The sequence below is a fragment of the Phalangium opilio genome, unplaced genomic scaffold (assembly GCF_054372755.1).
Source record: "Phalangium opilio isolate 3A_F unplaced genomic scaffold, DU_Popi_V2 ptg000093l_1, whole genome shotgun sequence".
NCBI lineage: Eukaryota > Metazoa > Arthropoda > Arachnida > Opiliones > Phalangiidae > Phalangium > Phalangium opilio.
In genome coordinates, this window is record NW_028324198.1 from 796,290 (window position 1) to 812,112 (window position 15,823).

Genomic DNA, 15,823 nt, shown 5'->3' on the forward strand with positions numbered 1-15,823 from the left:
GAATATCAGTTTTGAAAAAGGCGTTGTAAATTGTACGATGGGTTTCGTAACTGGGTTCAAGAAGGACGAACATGGAAACGTTACTGGTATTTTCCAAAGAGTAGATCGCGAACCGAATAACGACGACGCTAACACTGACTTTTTAGTTGAGAAAATTTGCGTCAAATTTTTGCTCATGGCAAACATATACGTTAAACGCTCCCAGTTTCCCGTCATCCTGGCGTACGCTATTACGATACACAAAAGCCAAGGCATGAGTTTAAAATGCGCCATTATGGATTTGGGTCCGAATTTATTCGGAACGGGCATGGCGTATGTTGCTTTATCGAGAGTGACGTCCTTGGCCGAACTCCATCTATTACAGTTCGATCCGACTAAAATTAAGGCGGATGGACGAGCCATAATGGAATATAACAGGCTTCGCAAAAAAATATAGGCCAGATCTGCCTCTTTTGGAAATAACGGAGTCGAAAGAAAGTAGAGGTGGGAAAAGAAGTGCGCCTACACTATCTTAAAGCCTTTTAGAAGGCGAGGAAGAGAGATGTGCAGAAACACTGAAGAAGAAAAGGAAAGCCCAACAGAGTTCGGATAGTTTGCCCTTGAAGGGTTTAGCTAACGATGACCAAGTAACGTGCTATTCTAATAGCGTTTTGCAACTACTCTTATTAGTGCCGGAATTAAGAGAATTGGTTAAATCTTACAATGGATCATTCGTTGAAAAACCAGTTTTACGTTGCCTCCATAACACGACAAACGACATCGAGAGTTCTCAAGGAAGTTTCAGTCGTAAAGGGTTGGAACTGAGAATGGCTGTCGGAAATCATTTTACGCAAAACGATCAACAAGACGCCAGTGAATTTTTGATGGTGCTCTTGACGACACTAAGCCAAGAAATGGAAGGCGATTACTCTAAGGCTCTAAAAGATATTTTTGGTCAAAGTCGTGAAACGTTACCAAATGCCCCAAATGTCAAGTTGAGCAAAATTCTGAATTTTTTGTTAAAAGCAACATTTTCAATCTTCCACTAGAAAACCGAGATAAAATTGATTGGAAATCTCTAGAAAAAAGGATGAGATTAACAGAGGTGTCATGCCTATTTTGTAACAAGCCAAAAATACAAGAGCGCGATGTATTGATATCCAGCGGAAAGTACGTTTTTCTGTGTCTTCTCCGTGTCGATTACAAAGATGGTCATACAATTAAGATTTCGACCAAAATATCAAGTTTTGAAAATCAAAATGTCACTTTGAGCAAAGATGCTTTTTAAAACTAAAGGGGTAATTATTCATAAAGGTATATCGTTGGCCGAGGGACATTATGTGAGCTTTGTGAGAAAAGGTAAATGTCTTGGCCTCCAGTGATGTGGATTGTATTTGCGTTTGTGAAACCTGGGCTTTAGAAACCAGAGATGATGCAACTTTCAATTTACCTAACTAGTCTATACCGTAAGGATCGTCTTACCCGTACTGGGGGTGGAATCATGATGTTTTTTAAAAGTTCCCATACATGCCATGAAGTCCCTTTAACTATACAATACCCAGAATCCCTTTGGGTTGAACTTAAAACGTTTACTTCCCTAACACACCTCGGGATCAAACTAAAACTCTCTTTGCCGACTTAGAAAGTATTGCCACCTCTAAACTGAATTTAATTATTACCGGTGATTTTAACCTTCGGCACATTGACTGGGATACCCTATCTACCGTGAAACATGCCTCCCCTCAATGCTCAATTTAATAACCTTCTCACTACCTCGGCGCTAACGCAACATTTACGTTTTCCCACACGTATTCGGTCCTCCGCTTCAATACTCTTGATCTGGTTGCAATTATTCCGCAACTAAACGATCTCCCACCCCTTGGTGGTAGTGATCATCTGGTTATACGCACCTCCATTCCCTTACAGTGCTCAACTATACCTGGGCAACACTTTCGTCTCGACTACGACTATACCCGAGCGGATTACTCTGCCCTCAATCGTCTTCTAAGGGACGTAGATTGGTCACCTATGGATTGTTTACCTGGAACAGTCTTGGCTGTACTTTAAAGATTATCTTGTTCACAGTATTGACATTGCCGTTGCACTGTATTGCGCTCCTGTGTTTTATCGTTGAAGTATCACTTAAAAATAGGAATACTGAAGGCTTCAACTGCTTAAAGCTGAAGTCGAGGGTCGTTCTCAAAAGAAATTGTGATGAACACTGCCTCAGAAACAAGTTCCAAATTAGTCCAGGGAGAAGAAAATGAGTAGAAACCAGAGGAACTAGGTATAGTTTTACCAGAATATTTAAAGTCTTTGATTTTTCAAATGGAGCAATTAACTCCTGACGAAAATTCTCTCGTAACAATTAAAACCCTATCTAGGGCTATGATTGGTGGCTATATTGTGAAGATTGCCGAAGACAATAGAGTGCCAGGATTTTTTAGATAAACTAATTCAACCAACCTAAAATACGCCTTTATCAACCCTTATTTAGTCCCAGGATAGGGAGGGTTGAAATATTCATCAACGCTTCTTATAGCCTATCTTGCGATTATAAGAGTTCATTCAATGGTCACTGAAGTTGTTTCCTCCAAAAAATGCACTTAAATTACATCAATACAATTTATCCCCATGTTGCAAAGCCCTTACAATGGAAATGTGAAAATAGTGCATTATTAAAAAAATTATTAGCAAAATTCCTACGGCCGCTGTTAAAGGGACTCTAAACCGGTCGGCGGACCGTTGAATGTTTTTAAAAAAGTCCTTCGCCCTTTCTTTTGACGTCAGCTGCTGACGTAAAACGCGTCAAAAAGGAATAATTTCTTGCTAGTAAAGTGGTTTCTCACATACGGCCAATCTCTCCTGTGATTGGTTGTTAGCCCCCTTTCTATTCTCTCTATTGGAATAGCCTGTCCAGTCCGCACTCCAGTCGTGTTTCGTAGCAAAGTCTTAGTGAAATAATTAAAATGGAGACTGTTGCCGTGGTTAATAACCCAAAGCCAATGGAGTGGCGCGTTGTTAAACCAAAGTCGATTATACAAACAGCAAAGGTAATTATTTAAAAACAATTGTTTAATTTAGGCGTACAACTTTAATTTGCGCCTAGATTATGAAGATGCCCATCCCTTTCTTTGTGAAACTTTTGATGGAGTTTTGGAAAAGAGTCCAAAAATATCTTTCAACAAGGCGTTGAAAGATATTTCAAATATGGCAGACCAGGATAACCCCGAAAGACCATTATCATTAATGAATGATATGATGATATTGATACCTTGGACAATGTAATCATTCCATGAACATCTCCGCCTGATTGTCCGTTAGCGCCACCTGATCAAGGTGAAAGCCCTAGTTGGTGCAAATGTAGGAATTGTACCGAAATGCCTACCCCTATAGAAAGGGTATGCTGTGCGTCTAGACAAAAGTTGACTTAGAAAAATTACCCATTCAGATAATTTACTAATTACCTAAATTATTTTAGGGGACTTGGTTGTATTACATTACCTCCTGTCCGATTTGAGAAACTTATTCTCGATCGAGAAGCCCTCCATATCCAAATGGAATTATTATGCGGCTGGGGGAAATATACGGTAGGAAGCTGAACTCAATACACGCTATCGCTTCGCTGCTTACGCAGCTTTTAGTTCTTGGCACAATGGTCCCTTAGGAAGAGGGAACGGGAAAGTTGTCCCATCTTGTGCCGTTAATAAAATTAGAAATAGGTATCCTAGCGAGGATGGTATATATAAAGGATTTGGACTTGCAGATAGACCTGGTGGGAGTGTAGGTAAAGGTGTGGGAGGGTTGGTAGAGGTAGGGGACGAGGGACTCCTGGTGTGTAAGTTTTGTAATTCTCCGTTACTGTCAGGTTTTTCAAAACTGTTTTATTAAAACAAAACGTTGGGAAAAAACATTAACTGTTGGTCATTTCTTTCATTATTTTGCTACGTTCCTCTTCAGAAATGAAGGCAAATCATGCCCTAAACGGTGGTATAAATGACGTATATATCAGAAATTTAGTTTGTGAGAAATTAATTATTTTAGGTTTGTTGTACTCTAATGTTATTTCTATGGGCGTACACAAAAGTCAAAAAGTCATTTTTCTCGAAAATGGCTCGGTTTATATATATCAAAATTTGATAAAATATACTACAAATCATGCCCTAAACGGTGGTATAAATGACGTATCTATCAGAAATTTAGTTTGTGAGAACTTAATTATTTTAGGTTTGTTGTACGCTAATGTTATTTCTATGAGCGTACACAAAAGTCAAAAAGTCATTTTTCTCGAAAATGGCTCGGTTTATATATATCAAAATTTGATAAAATATACTACAAATCATGCCCAAAACGGTGGTATAAATGACGTATCTATCAGAAATTTAGTTTGTGAGAAATTAATTATTTTAGGTTTGTTGTACGCTAATGTTATTTCTATGGGCGTACACAAAAGTCAAAAAGTCATTTTTCTCGAAAATGGCTCTGTTTATATATATCAAAATTTGATAAAATATACTACCAATCATGCCCTATAAATGATGTATCAATCAGATATTTAATTCCTGAGAAATTAATTAATTTAGATTTGTTATACGCCAATGTTATTTCAATGGGTGTAAAAAGAAATAATTTAACTATTTCGCATCTTCATTCTTCCTTTAATTTAATTAAATTTGTCACTTTCCCTTAAAGGCATTAGGCGTATTTCTCTTTTGTTTTCAAGTGTGGGGTACGTTGAAGGTGTTTTTCACGTAATTTCAACGTGTGCTTTGGCATCTGCCACAAAGACGCAAAAGATCATCCCTGGCGTGGTTGAAAAAAATGTTTAGCCTCCTACAGAAGTTTTTGCGTAGTTATTTACTTTCTAATAACGTTTTGTCCCCATTTTTCACTTAAATTGTGTGGAATCCCACGATATTTTTAGTCATCCTGGTTAACTTTGGAACTCCCTTTTGGGTTAATCATTTATTGTAACTCCCTTCCAAAAAATTTCTTTTCGGCAATAAAATTGTCCCTGATATTGTCGTCATGCTTGAGAAAAATTGAATAGGATTTAAACAAAATCAAGAGAATTACTATGAATAAATATAATTATGTTATTTATTCTTCTAAGAATGTCTTAAGACTCTAGGCCTAGAATGATGCTAGGCTACCTCGAAACTTTTCTCTCCCTCAATTTTAATCTAAAACACCCATAAAAAGTGCGTGTATCAAAAAAAATCATTTCTGACTTCGAGCTGTTTTACAAGCTAATTAGGGGAACTTGGTGTTAGAATTTTCAAGGACATCTTAACTCTATCTGATTTTCATTTAAACTGAAATAATTGATTGATTATGGCAGATAATTTAATTTCATTGCGAAATTGCGGTTTTTAATACCCTTATTTTAAACCGAGACAGAAACAGACCAAGATAATAAATCATTAAATACTTCAAATAATCATAAAAATTGATAATTATTGTACACGACTTATATATTTATTTATTTATTTATTTATTTCTTTTTAAGATATACAAAGTTCAAGTGGAACATTCCACCACATGTAGACGTTGGTTTGTTTTCAGACGTTACACTGATTTTGCAAGACTTAATAAAAAAGTACTTAGGCTTCTACTATCTATAAATATTTAAATTTCTAAGTTATAAATAATTAAAATATTTGCTTTATTTTTGAAACGTAGCTCAAAACTTTATTCCCTAATTTAAAATTCACAATACCACCGTAAAGGTGGTTTGGTGATAATTTTGACACAGCATTTCTTAAAGATCGTGTGAACGGACTTCAATCTTTTGTAAATAGTCTAATGATGAATGAAGAAGTAATGAAAAGGTATTACATATTAATAATTAAAAAAATGTACTCTTTGATTTTAATTATGAGCTATTTTAATGTAGTTATTAATTTTATTTTAAATTTGTTTCGTATAGTCATCCTGTAAAGGAATTTTTTTGTATGGATGACCCACCTGGTCCTGATGATGGTTTCGAAGAAAGCAGGGTAATTAACCCTTATTTCTAATTATTTTTACCAATTATATTTAATTGAACAATTAAAACTGTCTGTTAATAGGCATTATGCGGAAGTTTAGAAGAAACCATAATTGAAATGCAGCGTATACGTAGGGAAAAAGATAAAGAGGTGGAACTTCTTAAAGGAGAAGTTTCCATGCTCAAAACTCAAATGAAAATGCTTGTGAAATCACTTAGGTATGTTCAATGTTCAGTTTTTATAATTTATAATTTTATTTATAATTCTTTTTCTTCCGATGTTTTAGAATGGACTGTACAATTACGTCGTCCGTTTTGAGTCGACTTCAGAAAGCTCAAGATATAAGCGCCTCTAGAGAAAGTATTTGCAGCTCCGAAGCTTCAGGGTGTAAAGTTTTTGCGTTTATCATGTTAACGCGCCTGGGCAAGAAGAGGGTGCTCCACCTTTATCCGAAGGGTAACAAACAAAAATATTTTAATATTTAATAGCTCTATAGCTTTGCGCGTGCTGACAATTGATATTGTATTTCAGCACGCGCATTCTTAGGATTAGGCTTAGCTAGTTTGTTGTGTAAAAGAACTATTCTGTGCATTTTACGGTTGCTGCTACCAAGCCTACCAGGTAAGTTCAATCTCTATTTAAATCAGTGTTTACTGTTATTGTCCAGTTTTGGCCACTTCATGACAAGCTCCAGTCATTTTTAGTCCTATTTTTTCCTATAAAAACACATTTTTTCTCCTATAAAATCCTATGTCTTTATTTCAAAATCTAGCCAACAAGATGGATAGACTAATCTCAATATCCGACAATTGTCCAGTTACACTACACTTTTACTACGAAGGAGGTGATTTAAGGAGGGGTGAACGAGACCACATAGAAATCAATTTAAACCGTCAAAGAGACGACCTACTGGAAGACCCTGACCCAGGAGAAGAGGACAATGAACCATTCGTGGAAAGGGAAGTATTGAACAATCCTCCAGCACGAGGAAGGCGGCCTGTGGGTAGAGCTAGGGCAGCTCATCAAAATGAACCATTCGTGGAAAGGGAAATATTAAGCAATCCTCCGGCACGAGGAAGGCGGCCTGTGGGTAGAGCTAGGGCAGCTCATCAAAATGAACCATTCGTGGAAAGGGAAATTTTAAACAATCCTCCGGCACGAGGAAGGCGGCCTGTGGGCAGACCAAGAGCGAATCATCAAAATGAAGAAGTATTAAACAATCCTCCAGCACGAGAAAGGAGGCCTGTGGGCAGACCAAGAGCGAATCATCAAAATGAAGAAGTATTAAACAATCCTCCAGCACGAGAAAGGAGGCCTGTGGGCAGACCAAGAGCGGAACAGGAAAATTTCCCAAGAAACATTGCAGAAAGAGTTCGCGTTCGAAATCCGCAAGGAGCCAACCAATTTAATTTACGCTGACCTTCAAAATTATCTTCCCAGAGGGCATAGACCTTGTCAATGTCCACGGTGGATCAATTTGAGAAAGTGACGGAGCACATTGTCCCGTCTTTTTTTCTTCACAATTTTCATAAACTTCACAAAAAAAATTTCTGTTGCCATGAATTCTATATTTCCCTAGGATATATTAATATTCATTTTAAATTTATATAATTTTAACTTTAAAAATTATTAGTTTACTCAGTAGTACACTCCGCCTGAACTTCAAACCAACTTTTATACTGGAAATTCAAAGTTTGCGTTCTCTCATTGGTCAATGCTTGACACGTGAGCGTGACGTCGTTTCTGTAACGAACGACATCTAACGGCGGATGAATATCGTTTACATTGTTTAGTATTTTGGCGGTAAATTTGTTTCTGATAAACATCGTGGTTTTTCGAAGTAAATAATTATGAATTCTAATGAAATTGATACAAAAAAAGGTATACTTTTATACATTATACTTTCAAAAATACAAAAATTACGGTTGCAATCAATAAAAAACTGCGCTATTAAGAATGGTTATAAGATAAGCGAAACTTTATCTGAAAATGTTACCCATGTACTGACTGAACTAGACTCTGAGAAATTGGCTTTGAAACAAATTATTGATTTAAAACACGATAGTAATATTGAAATACTCTCTCTAAAATGGTTTTTTGACAGCGTTAAATCACATACACCCCAAATAACTGAAAGTTACAAATTGAAACGTAAATTGTCAGATAGTGAAGCCATACCTTCAAAAATTATGAAGAGAAACCAGTATTTGTGTCAAAGGCCTACACTATTAAGCCACAAAAACGTAGATTTGGTTAAAGCTTTAGGCATTTTGGCTAAAGAAGCTGAATTACGTGATGACCCTGGAGATTACCCCAGAGCTTTAGCTTTTAGAAAAGCCTGTACAGCACTGAAACAATCTAAAAGAATAAACCATTCGGGAGATGTTACCAAAATCCATGATATTGGCCAACATTCCGCGCGAATCATAACAGATATAATAGAACACGGACATTGTGAAGAAGTTGAAAAAACTGCAAACTCTAATTGGTTCAAAAGTGTGACTGATTTAACATCAGTTTTTTGTGTGGGACCAAGCACCGCTAAAAAATGGTTCAGCCAAGGTTATGATACCTTGGAAAAAGTTAAAAATACGCCTAAATTATGGTAATCAAACTTAAGAATAGTATATGGCCTGGTTTTTCATTCAGACCTAAATTCTCCGGTGACCTTGAAAGAAGGTCAAAATATGAAAACTTTGGTGCAAAATCTTTTGCCAAACAATTGCTTAGTTGAAATAACTGGAGGTTTCCGTAGAGGAAAACCAGAAGGGCACGATCTTGATCTACTTATAACATCACCAAATGAGGGAAAAGAATCTGGCATCTTAGAAGATCTCTTATCAAAACTTAAAACAAAGGGAATAATCTTATATGGAGGGATTGAAAAACAAACCAACGCAAGCTCATCAAAATTAGGCCTAGGTTCTCGTAGTCGTAATATAATTGACAATTTTGACCAGTGTTTTACCATCATGAAGTACCGAGAAGAATATCCAGAAAACGATATTACTAGTCAAATTGTGGATTACGTTTCTTATAATGATATTGAAAATCTAGCTCAAAGTAAACGTTTGTGGAAAGCAAAAAGAGTGGATTTAGTCATTTGCCCTTATTCTCAATGGGCCTTTGCTTTATTAGGATGGACCGGCAACAAAATGTTCAACAGAAGCCTCAGAGATTATAGGCTGATAATGTAGCAGACGAGGGGGAAACCACTTGTGAAATCAGGTGTACAAAATTTTTGAAATCACGATTGAAGTCCATAAATAATTTTTGAAGTCTCTATAAATTTCAATATTTTATTGAAATCTCGGAAGTCTTACGAAGTCACTAGAGAATCCCTTGAAGTCTTAGGAAGTCACTAGAGAGTCCCTTGAAGTCTTAGGAAGTCACTAGAGAATCCCTTGAAGTCGTAGGAAGTCACTAGAGAATCCCTTGAAGTCTTAAGAAGTCACTAGAGAATCCCTTGAAGTCACTTGAAGTTCCTTGGAAATCTCTTGAAGTCCTGCGAAGTCATAAGTAATCCCTTCGAGATCTCTTGAAGTCTAATGAAGTCCATTGGAAATCTCTTGCAGTCAAATGAAGTCCTTGAAAAATCTTTTGAAGTCCAAGGAAATCATTTAAAAATGTCTGGAAGTCTACTGAAATTTCGTTTGAAATCTATTGAAGTCTCGTGAAGTCCCTAGAATATGAAATTTATTTTTTCCCTCCTTTCGTTTCTTAAAGAATAAATGAACATTCCTTCTAATTAACACAATACATATTAATAAAAAATGTCTTCGTGGACAAAGACTTGAAAAAGTAAATGATAAGAGAACAAAATGGAATGACCGAAGTAACAGATATTAAATTTTTCAGTTTAAAGACATGATTATAAAGCATCAATTATTTGAAAAAAAATACTTATCTTCGTTTTTTTCACCAAAATTGCATTGGCAGCATTGTTTTCGAAAGAAAGATTCATTCGATATATCCTTTTTGGTATTAACAGTTTTCGAATGAAAAGGATCAGAATAAATATCCGAGTACGGATATGGTTTATTTTTAAAGGTTCCTCTTTTCGAAATTAAAACGACTAAATGCAACCGAAGGAAGAAATTTTATCTTTCATCATGATTGACATTTTAAACGTCGCATTAGGGTGCTTTGGTTTTGCGCCTGCATTTATACGACCACGATTCGATTGGGTCCCATTTTTTGGGTCGACGATTTAAAATGTTTTATAAATCAATCATCAAAATTTGGATAAAAGATATTATTAACAAGAAACTTGAGTGCATGAGAACTGTTTTAAAAGTTGTGATTGAATTAGTTTGGTACGACTTCGACTTGCTATTTATGAGGAACACATTGTAGAGCAAACGTATAACACGAAACACGTAAATGGACACCGACAAAATGGTGGGCTGTGTATTTATTTCACTATTGGGTTTAGTTTCCAGTATTAAAACGTATCGTAGTTCAAATTAAAAGCTGCAATCCTTTTAAATATCACTAACGAGGAACTGTTTCTATCATGGACCACACTGGAAATCTAGCTGTAAATATAAACGATGTCGCATGTATCTGTTATATAGTAAAGCTTTGACACGAACCATTTTGAAAATAATGGAAAATTTCATGATACAAAATTTTTGAAGAAATGTAATTTTGGTGAAAAAAACGAAGATAAGTATTTTTTTTCAAATAATTGATGCTTTATAATCATGTCTTTAAACTGAAAAATTTAATATCTGTTACTTCGGTCATTCCATTTTGTTCTCTTATCATTTACTTTTTCAAGTCTTTGTCCACGAAGACATTTTTTATTAATATCTGTTCCTTCAGTCTTCATTTTAATTAAGATTGTTAAGAAACTGTTGCATTTTCAAAATCTGCACTAAGCACAAACATAAATATAGGGGAGCGTAAGCATAAGGGACCTAATATTGCTAGTTAGTTACTAATGGTTTCAGGTACCAGTTAATCAGTTATCACCAATGAGATTAATTTATCACTGAAAACATCAAATTTCCATACTAAAATTATTTTGGCCTTTCTTTATCCCCTGACTTTGAGTATTAAAATATTTAAAATAACTCTGAGGATTATCTAGAATGATTTCTACTGATATTTCAAATTCAGAAGAATCAGAGTCATCGTGTTGAGTCTTTCAGATGACTGGCTTGGACTTATGTTACTAGTTTTCGGTTTTCGTTGTAGCAGTCTAACCAAAGAGGGTAGAAAGAGGGGGAGTAGAAGGCTTGGCTGGAGTGTTCTCGCTTTGAAAGTTTACCTCTAAGCTTCCGGTGTGCGCGCGCATCTTTCTCTGCCCTCTTATTGGTTGAAATACGGTGAACCGGATATTAGGAGGAAAATATAACAAATAAATAAAAAAGAAAAGCGAGAACACCCAAAATGCCTTGCCAAAGCCGCTAGCTTCTACTCCCCCTCTTTCTACCCTCTTTAGTCTAACTGAGACAAAGTTTCTGCCTGCAAGCATAGCCCACTCGATCCGCGCTCATGGACGAAAGCTGCTCGCGCTATACATAGTTTACAGGCGTGGAGGATTCATACCATTTGCACAAGGAGACCTGGCAACTTAGAGTGTAAAATAGCAGACGATTTTACACTCTTTGTTGCTTGGTCTCCTTGTGTTAGTGGTAGGAATCCTCCACGCCTGTAAACTATGTATATAATAATAATTGACCTGGTCACGTCGTATGCTAAACCGTTGCCTACGCTATATCAAGGCCCGAGTACGCTCTTCTGGCTAGGGGGGACTTTTAAGGAACGCGACGCCTTGTTTTTTGCTCTTTTCTTTTCGCAGACGGCGCTCGTAGCAGTCCCATTTTAAGGGATCTTCCATTTATTTGAAATTGGAGGGAGCGTGCATAAATATGATGGGCCAAATTTTTTAATAAAAAATCACTATTTTCCAGCGTTTCAATGCTATTAATAATGCGTAAATATTCAAATATTCTAATATTTATAATATATTTTTATTATTATTAGAAAGATTTATAATAATGATAATTATTATTTTTATCAAAAACAGTAATTCAAAATATTCATTGTTATGTCATTGTTCATGATACAAACAAACCTGTTGAAAGTTTTTCATTTAAGAAGTAAACTTGTTGAAATTACCATTTTTTTTTTGTTCCGGAGGGGGGGCTCAAAAAAGCCTTACAGCTCCGTGAATAAATCAAGTAATTAAAAACCTAGAAACTGTCGCAGTTTGGACTTAAAAACAGGGAGAGATCTGACCTATTATTAATTATTTATTCACACTTAAAATCTTTCGAGATAGTGAATAAATAAATTAGTGTTTTTCTGATTGTAAGAAGATCATAAGTGTCGCGAGCATGATTGTGTAACAATGGCCTTAAATATTTTTCTAGAATGTCCCAAACTCCCATTCCCAATCGACGCCGAAACGGGCCGAAACCGCTGCCGCGTACAGCGTACACGCACGTACCCGATCCGTTCTCCCTTAAGCCCGCCGTAGCCCAGCTTCGCCGGGAGCTACTCGCCCGTCTCGTACCTTTACTCGCCTTTTCTAGCGCGGGAAAATAAGTATTTCAAATAATATGACGTCACACAGGTCCTGCTACAAGCGCTCCTGGTGGGAAAAAACGGCGACTTAAATTGTCAATTTTTCAATGGAAATTGGGTGCCGTACTCGGGCCTTGATATAGCGTAGGCAACGGTGAAATATTTATTACTTCTATTATTGCGACTTAATTCTAGACATTCTTGAACGAATCATCTTGTGAAAATTTTATAAGACAGGCTTCAGGTGCTGGGTTTTTTCTGCGCCAAATTTGCTTTTTAAATTTAAAAAAAATTAATTTCAACCTTTTTTCCCTCTCTTCAGAAATTTAATAATGATAGTGTGTTACATATTTATCCAAAATTTATATTAATTAATTAACACACTGTACATCCCTTTAATGGAATTAGTGATGGTGATAGTGTGATTGAATCTATCATTTATTTTACCAGCAAAAAACGTATCTTCGTAGCGGTAACCGTTGGCTGCTGGCACCAGTCTAGAAACCCTTCTGCGTAGTTTGAATTAATCTACTTTAAACATCAAAAATGTATCTAATTTAAACAAAAACCTTTATTCTAAATTATAGCGGTTATAAATAGTAATTAAAAACGTAACTGTTACCTAATAAAAATGATTGCAAGAGCCGGGATAAAAACATTGGTTGGTTTGTTGACAAGGTTTAGTGATCGTGTGATTTAATCTATCAATTATTTTACCACTTATTTAAACAAACAAAATGATCTACGCAGTGGTTACCGTTGGCGGTTGCACCAGACATAATCTCTGTAGCGTTTATCGTTGGCAATCTGGCCATTGTTTATTGTTTTCTTAGGTAACGTTAGAATGGGCGCAAAATAATTAATAATTCAATTGTTACCTAGTACAAATGATTGGAAGAACCTGAATTAAAAATATTGGTTGATTTGGTGACAGGGTTTAGTGATAGTGTGATTGAATCTATCATTTATTTTACCAGTAAAAAACGTATCTTCGTAGCGGTAACCGTTGCCTGACGGCACCAGTCGAGAAACCAGGGAACGAACCCTTGTGCGTAGTTTGCATTGATCTACTTTAAACAACAAAAATTGATTTAATTTAAACAAATTACCTAATTAGCGGCTATCGTTGGCCAATGGCACCAGGTGAAACACCTTAAAACGAACGCAACACGGCCAATTGGTCTCTAGTCTACAATAGTACAATCAGCCTGTCTTGAACTTTTGACCGAGGCTTAGTGAAATCAGTGAATTTAAAAATTATCGGCTAAATCTTAACTTTAAATTCTTTTGTATTAAATTATAATGAAGTTTAACTTACGAGAATAAAATAAAATTGGGACTGATTAACCCCTTCTTTTAGATGAAAAGTGGAAAAATTCGCCTTAAGCTCGTCCATAAACAGAGCGGACGACGCATTTAGTAAACAAAAAACTTCGCTATATTAGCGGTAAAACAGCGTAAGTCCAACAGTACGTTTCTCTATGATTTTAGCTAGGATTATACCACGTAAGTCCAACAGAATAAAAGGTCGTAAGTTTAAGTATGTGCTTAAAAGTACAAAAAGTAATACTTAATATTAATTGTTTTCAATAAAACTTCGAAAGGCACCAGAAAAATGTTCAACCTTTCATTTAAAACCATTTTCAGACCTATCGAATAAATAGTCTTCAAAAAATGGTCGAGACCATTTGGCTATCTCAGCAAACATTTCCCATGTTATTCCTATGGGAAAATTTCCCTTTTTTTGCCAAAATGTCTGAATTTTTTTATTGAAATGAAAACCACCCTTAGCAACTTTATTTTCTATAATAAAAACTAATGGAGGGATCTATTTGAAATTTTAACCACATATTAAGGGTCCGAATTTTAGTTCAGTGGATTTTTTTCGAAGCAGTAACCATGATAGGAAAAAAGTTACATCGAATCAAAAAACCACCCTTATACATTAAACGCAGTATGAGGTCTTATCTAAGAGAGCAACCGCTCTCTCAGAATACCAGTGCTAAGTTAACTTTACGAAATTCTTTCGTATTTCACTTTTAAAATTTGCGGTCAAGCAAAAGAGCTTATCAAGTTAGTCAAAGAATTCGAAAAAGGTTTGCAGGTTTTTTTTTATTTTTTATTTATTTATTATTATTGAAATCTCTGAGAAATTTCTTCTTCAACAACTATTTTCAATTCGGGTTTTGAGTCACACGTATAGAAAGTATAGCCAAGGAAATAGAGGGGGAAGGTATTATAACGGCGCAGACCGATCTCTTTCTCACACGCTTCTGCCAGCAACCAGACGTCACGTGATCCGCTAAGAGGGACATTCTCGCACCCGACGTCAGCGCCATATTATTCGCTATCCATACTTGCTTTCGGTTGCTCTGCGCCTTTAGTTATTATTTATTTATTGGAATTTTTTTCGGGAAACATCCGAGTTTTTTCATAACTAATGGCTAACAAAGTAACCGATGACGAAGAAGAGATAAAAGTAAGTTTTAAAACATCATTGTCATAAATAAACACATTCATTGAAGGTAGAGTGAAAAGTAAAACCAAGTGATTTTTTTGTCGATCCATCTACTGGTTATTTGTAAAACATAAAAGAAATATCTCTGAATGATTTTAAAAACAGAACAATTTACTCGTTTAAACGCTTCACCTACGAGCAATCTCGCAAACAAATTTCAGTGGTACTCACATAGGGTTCTAAATCAGTAAATTACTATGGTAATTTCGAGGGTAATTTACCAGGGTAACTGTAATTTACGATATTCTTTGGTAAATTACGAAAATGGTAATTACTGTTGTAATTTACCAGGGTAACTGTAATTTACGATATTCTCTGGTAAATTACGAAAACGGTAATTACTGTTGAAATTTACCACCGAATTCTTTATCTTTCGCTTAGAAAATGGTTTAAAAGCTCCATGTTTTAAATCGTGCTTCACTGGAAAATTTTCCTCTACCCGCGCATGCGTACTTGAGTAAGTCATACAAGCGTGGGAAAAGGAAATGCTATAAAAAGTATTATAGCTAAGTTCAAGTCGCGGTCTAAGTGGTATTTTTCATTATTTAGCGTTATTTAGCTGATAAACGACCAATAAAACTTATTTTTGAATTTTGGTAAATTACCTTATTTATCACTTTACAAAATTACCGTAATTTTCGAACCTACATCCACGATATTATGCCGCGCACAACGTTTATCCGAAGGGTTGGACAGTCAGGGAGTCAGGTTTACAATTAAGTTGTGAGAATCGATTCAAGGCAATCACTGCAGTACTTGAATAATGGAGTTGTTGTAAATGATGGTATCCAATGACCAC

At 35.7% G+C, this 15,823-nt stretch overlaps 2 protein-coding genes and 2 long non-coding RNA genes across 20 annotated transcripts; 3 read left to right on the forward strand and 1 right to left on the reverse strand.

Moving 5' to 3' along the window:
- Positions 1-5,482: 5,482 nt before the first annotated feature.
- Positions 5,483-5,979, forward strand: LOC149640148 (uncharacterized). Its single transcript, XR_016372197.1, has 3 exons — positions 5,483-5,578; positions 5,662-5,810; positions 5,909-5,979. It is a non-coding gene; the product is annotated as an uncharacterized LOC149640148 (long non-coding RNA).
- A 309-nt stretch (positions 5,980-6,288) lies between these two features.
- On the forward strand, positions 6,289-7,388 carry LOC149640149 (uncharacterized). Its single transcript, XM_089850644.1, has 2 exons — positions 6,289-6,590; positions 6,742-7,388. The coding sequence occupies exon 2, from the start codon at positions 6,750-6,752 to the stop codon at positions 7,386-7,388; it is 639 nt and encodes a 212-aa protein (XP_089706770.1). The 5' UTR covers positions 6,289-6,590; positions 6,742-6,749.
- A 39-nt stretch (positions 7,389-7,427) lies between these two features.
- On the forward strand, positions 7,428-9,166 carry LOC149640150 (DNA nucleotidylexotransferase-like). The gene is made up of 5 exons (XM_089850645.1): positions 7,428-7,474; positions 7,603-7,694; positions 7,851-8,465; positions 8,619-9,032; positions 9,108-9,166. The coding sequence occupies exons 1-5, from the start codon at positions 7,428-7,430 to the stop codon at positions 9,164-9,166; spliced, it is 1,227 nt and encodes a 408-aa protein (XP_089706771.1).
- A 3,842-nt stretch (positions 9,167-13,008) lies between these two features.
- Positions 13,009-14,217, reverse strand: LOC149640151 (uncharacterized). Of its 17 annotated transcripts, none has more exons than XR_016372257.1 (6): positions 13,825-14,214; positions 13,659-13,737; positions 13,481-13,573; positions 13,385-13,407; positions 13,129-13,313; positions 13,009-13,058 (listed from the first exon to the last, which is right to left on the reverse strand). It is a non-coding gene; the product is annotated as an uncharacterized LOC149640151 (long non-coding RNA). The 17 variants fall into 17 exon arrangements; XR_016372247.1 differs by lacking the exon at positions 13,659-13,737 and having other exon boundaries at positions 13,027-13,058; positions 13,129-13,207; positions 13,264-13,313; positions 13,825-14,216; XR_016372260.1 differs by lacking the exon at positions 13,659-13,737 and having other exon boundaries at positions 13,481-13,576; positions 13,825-14,217.
- Positions 14,218-15,823: the final 1,606 nt, after the last annotated feature.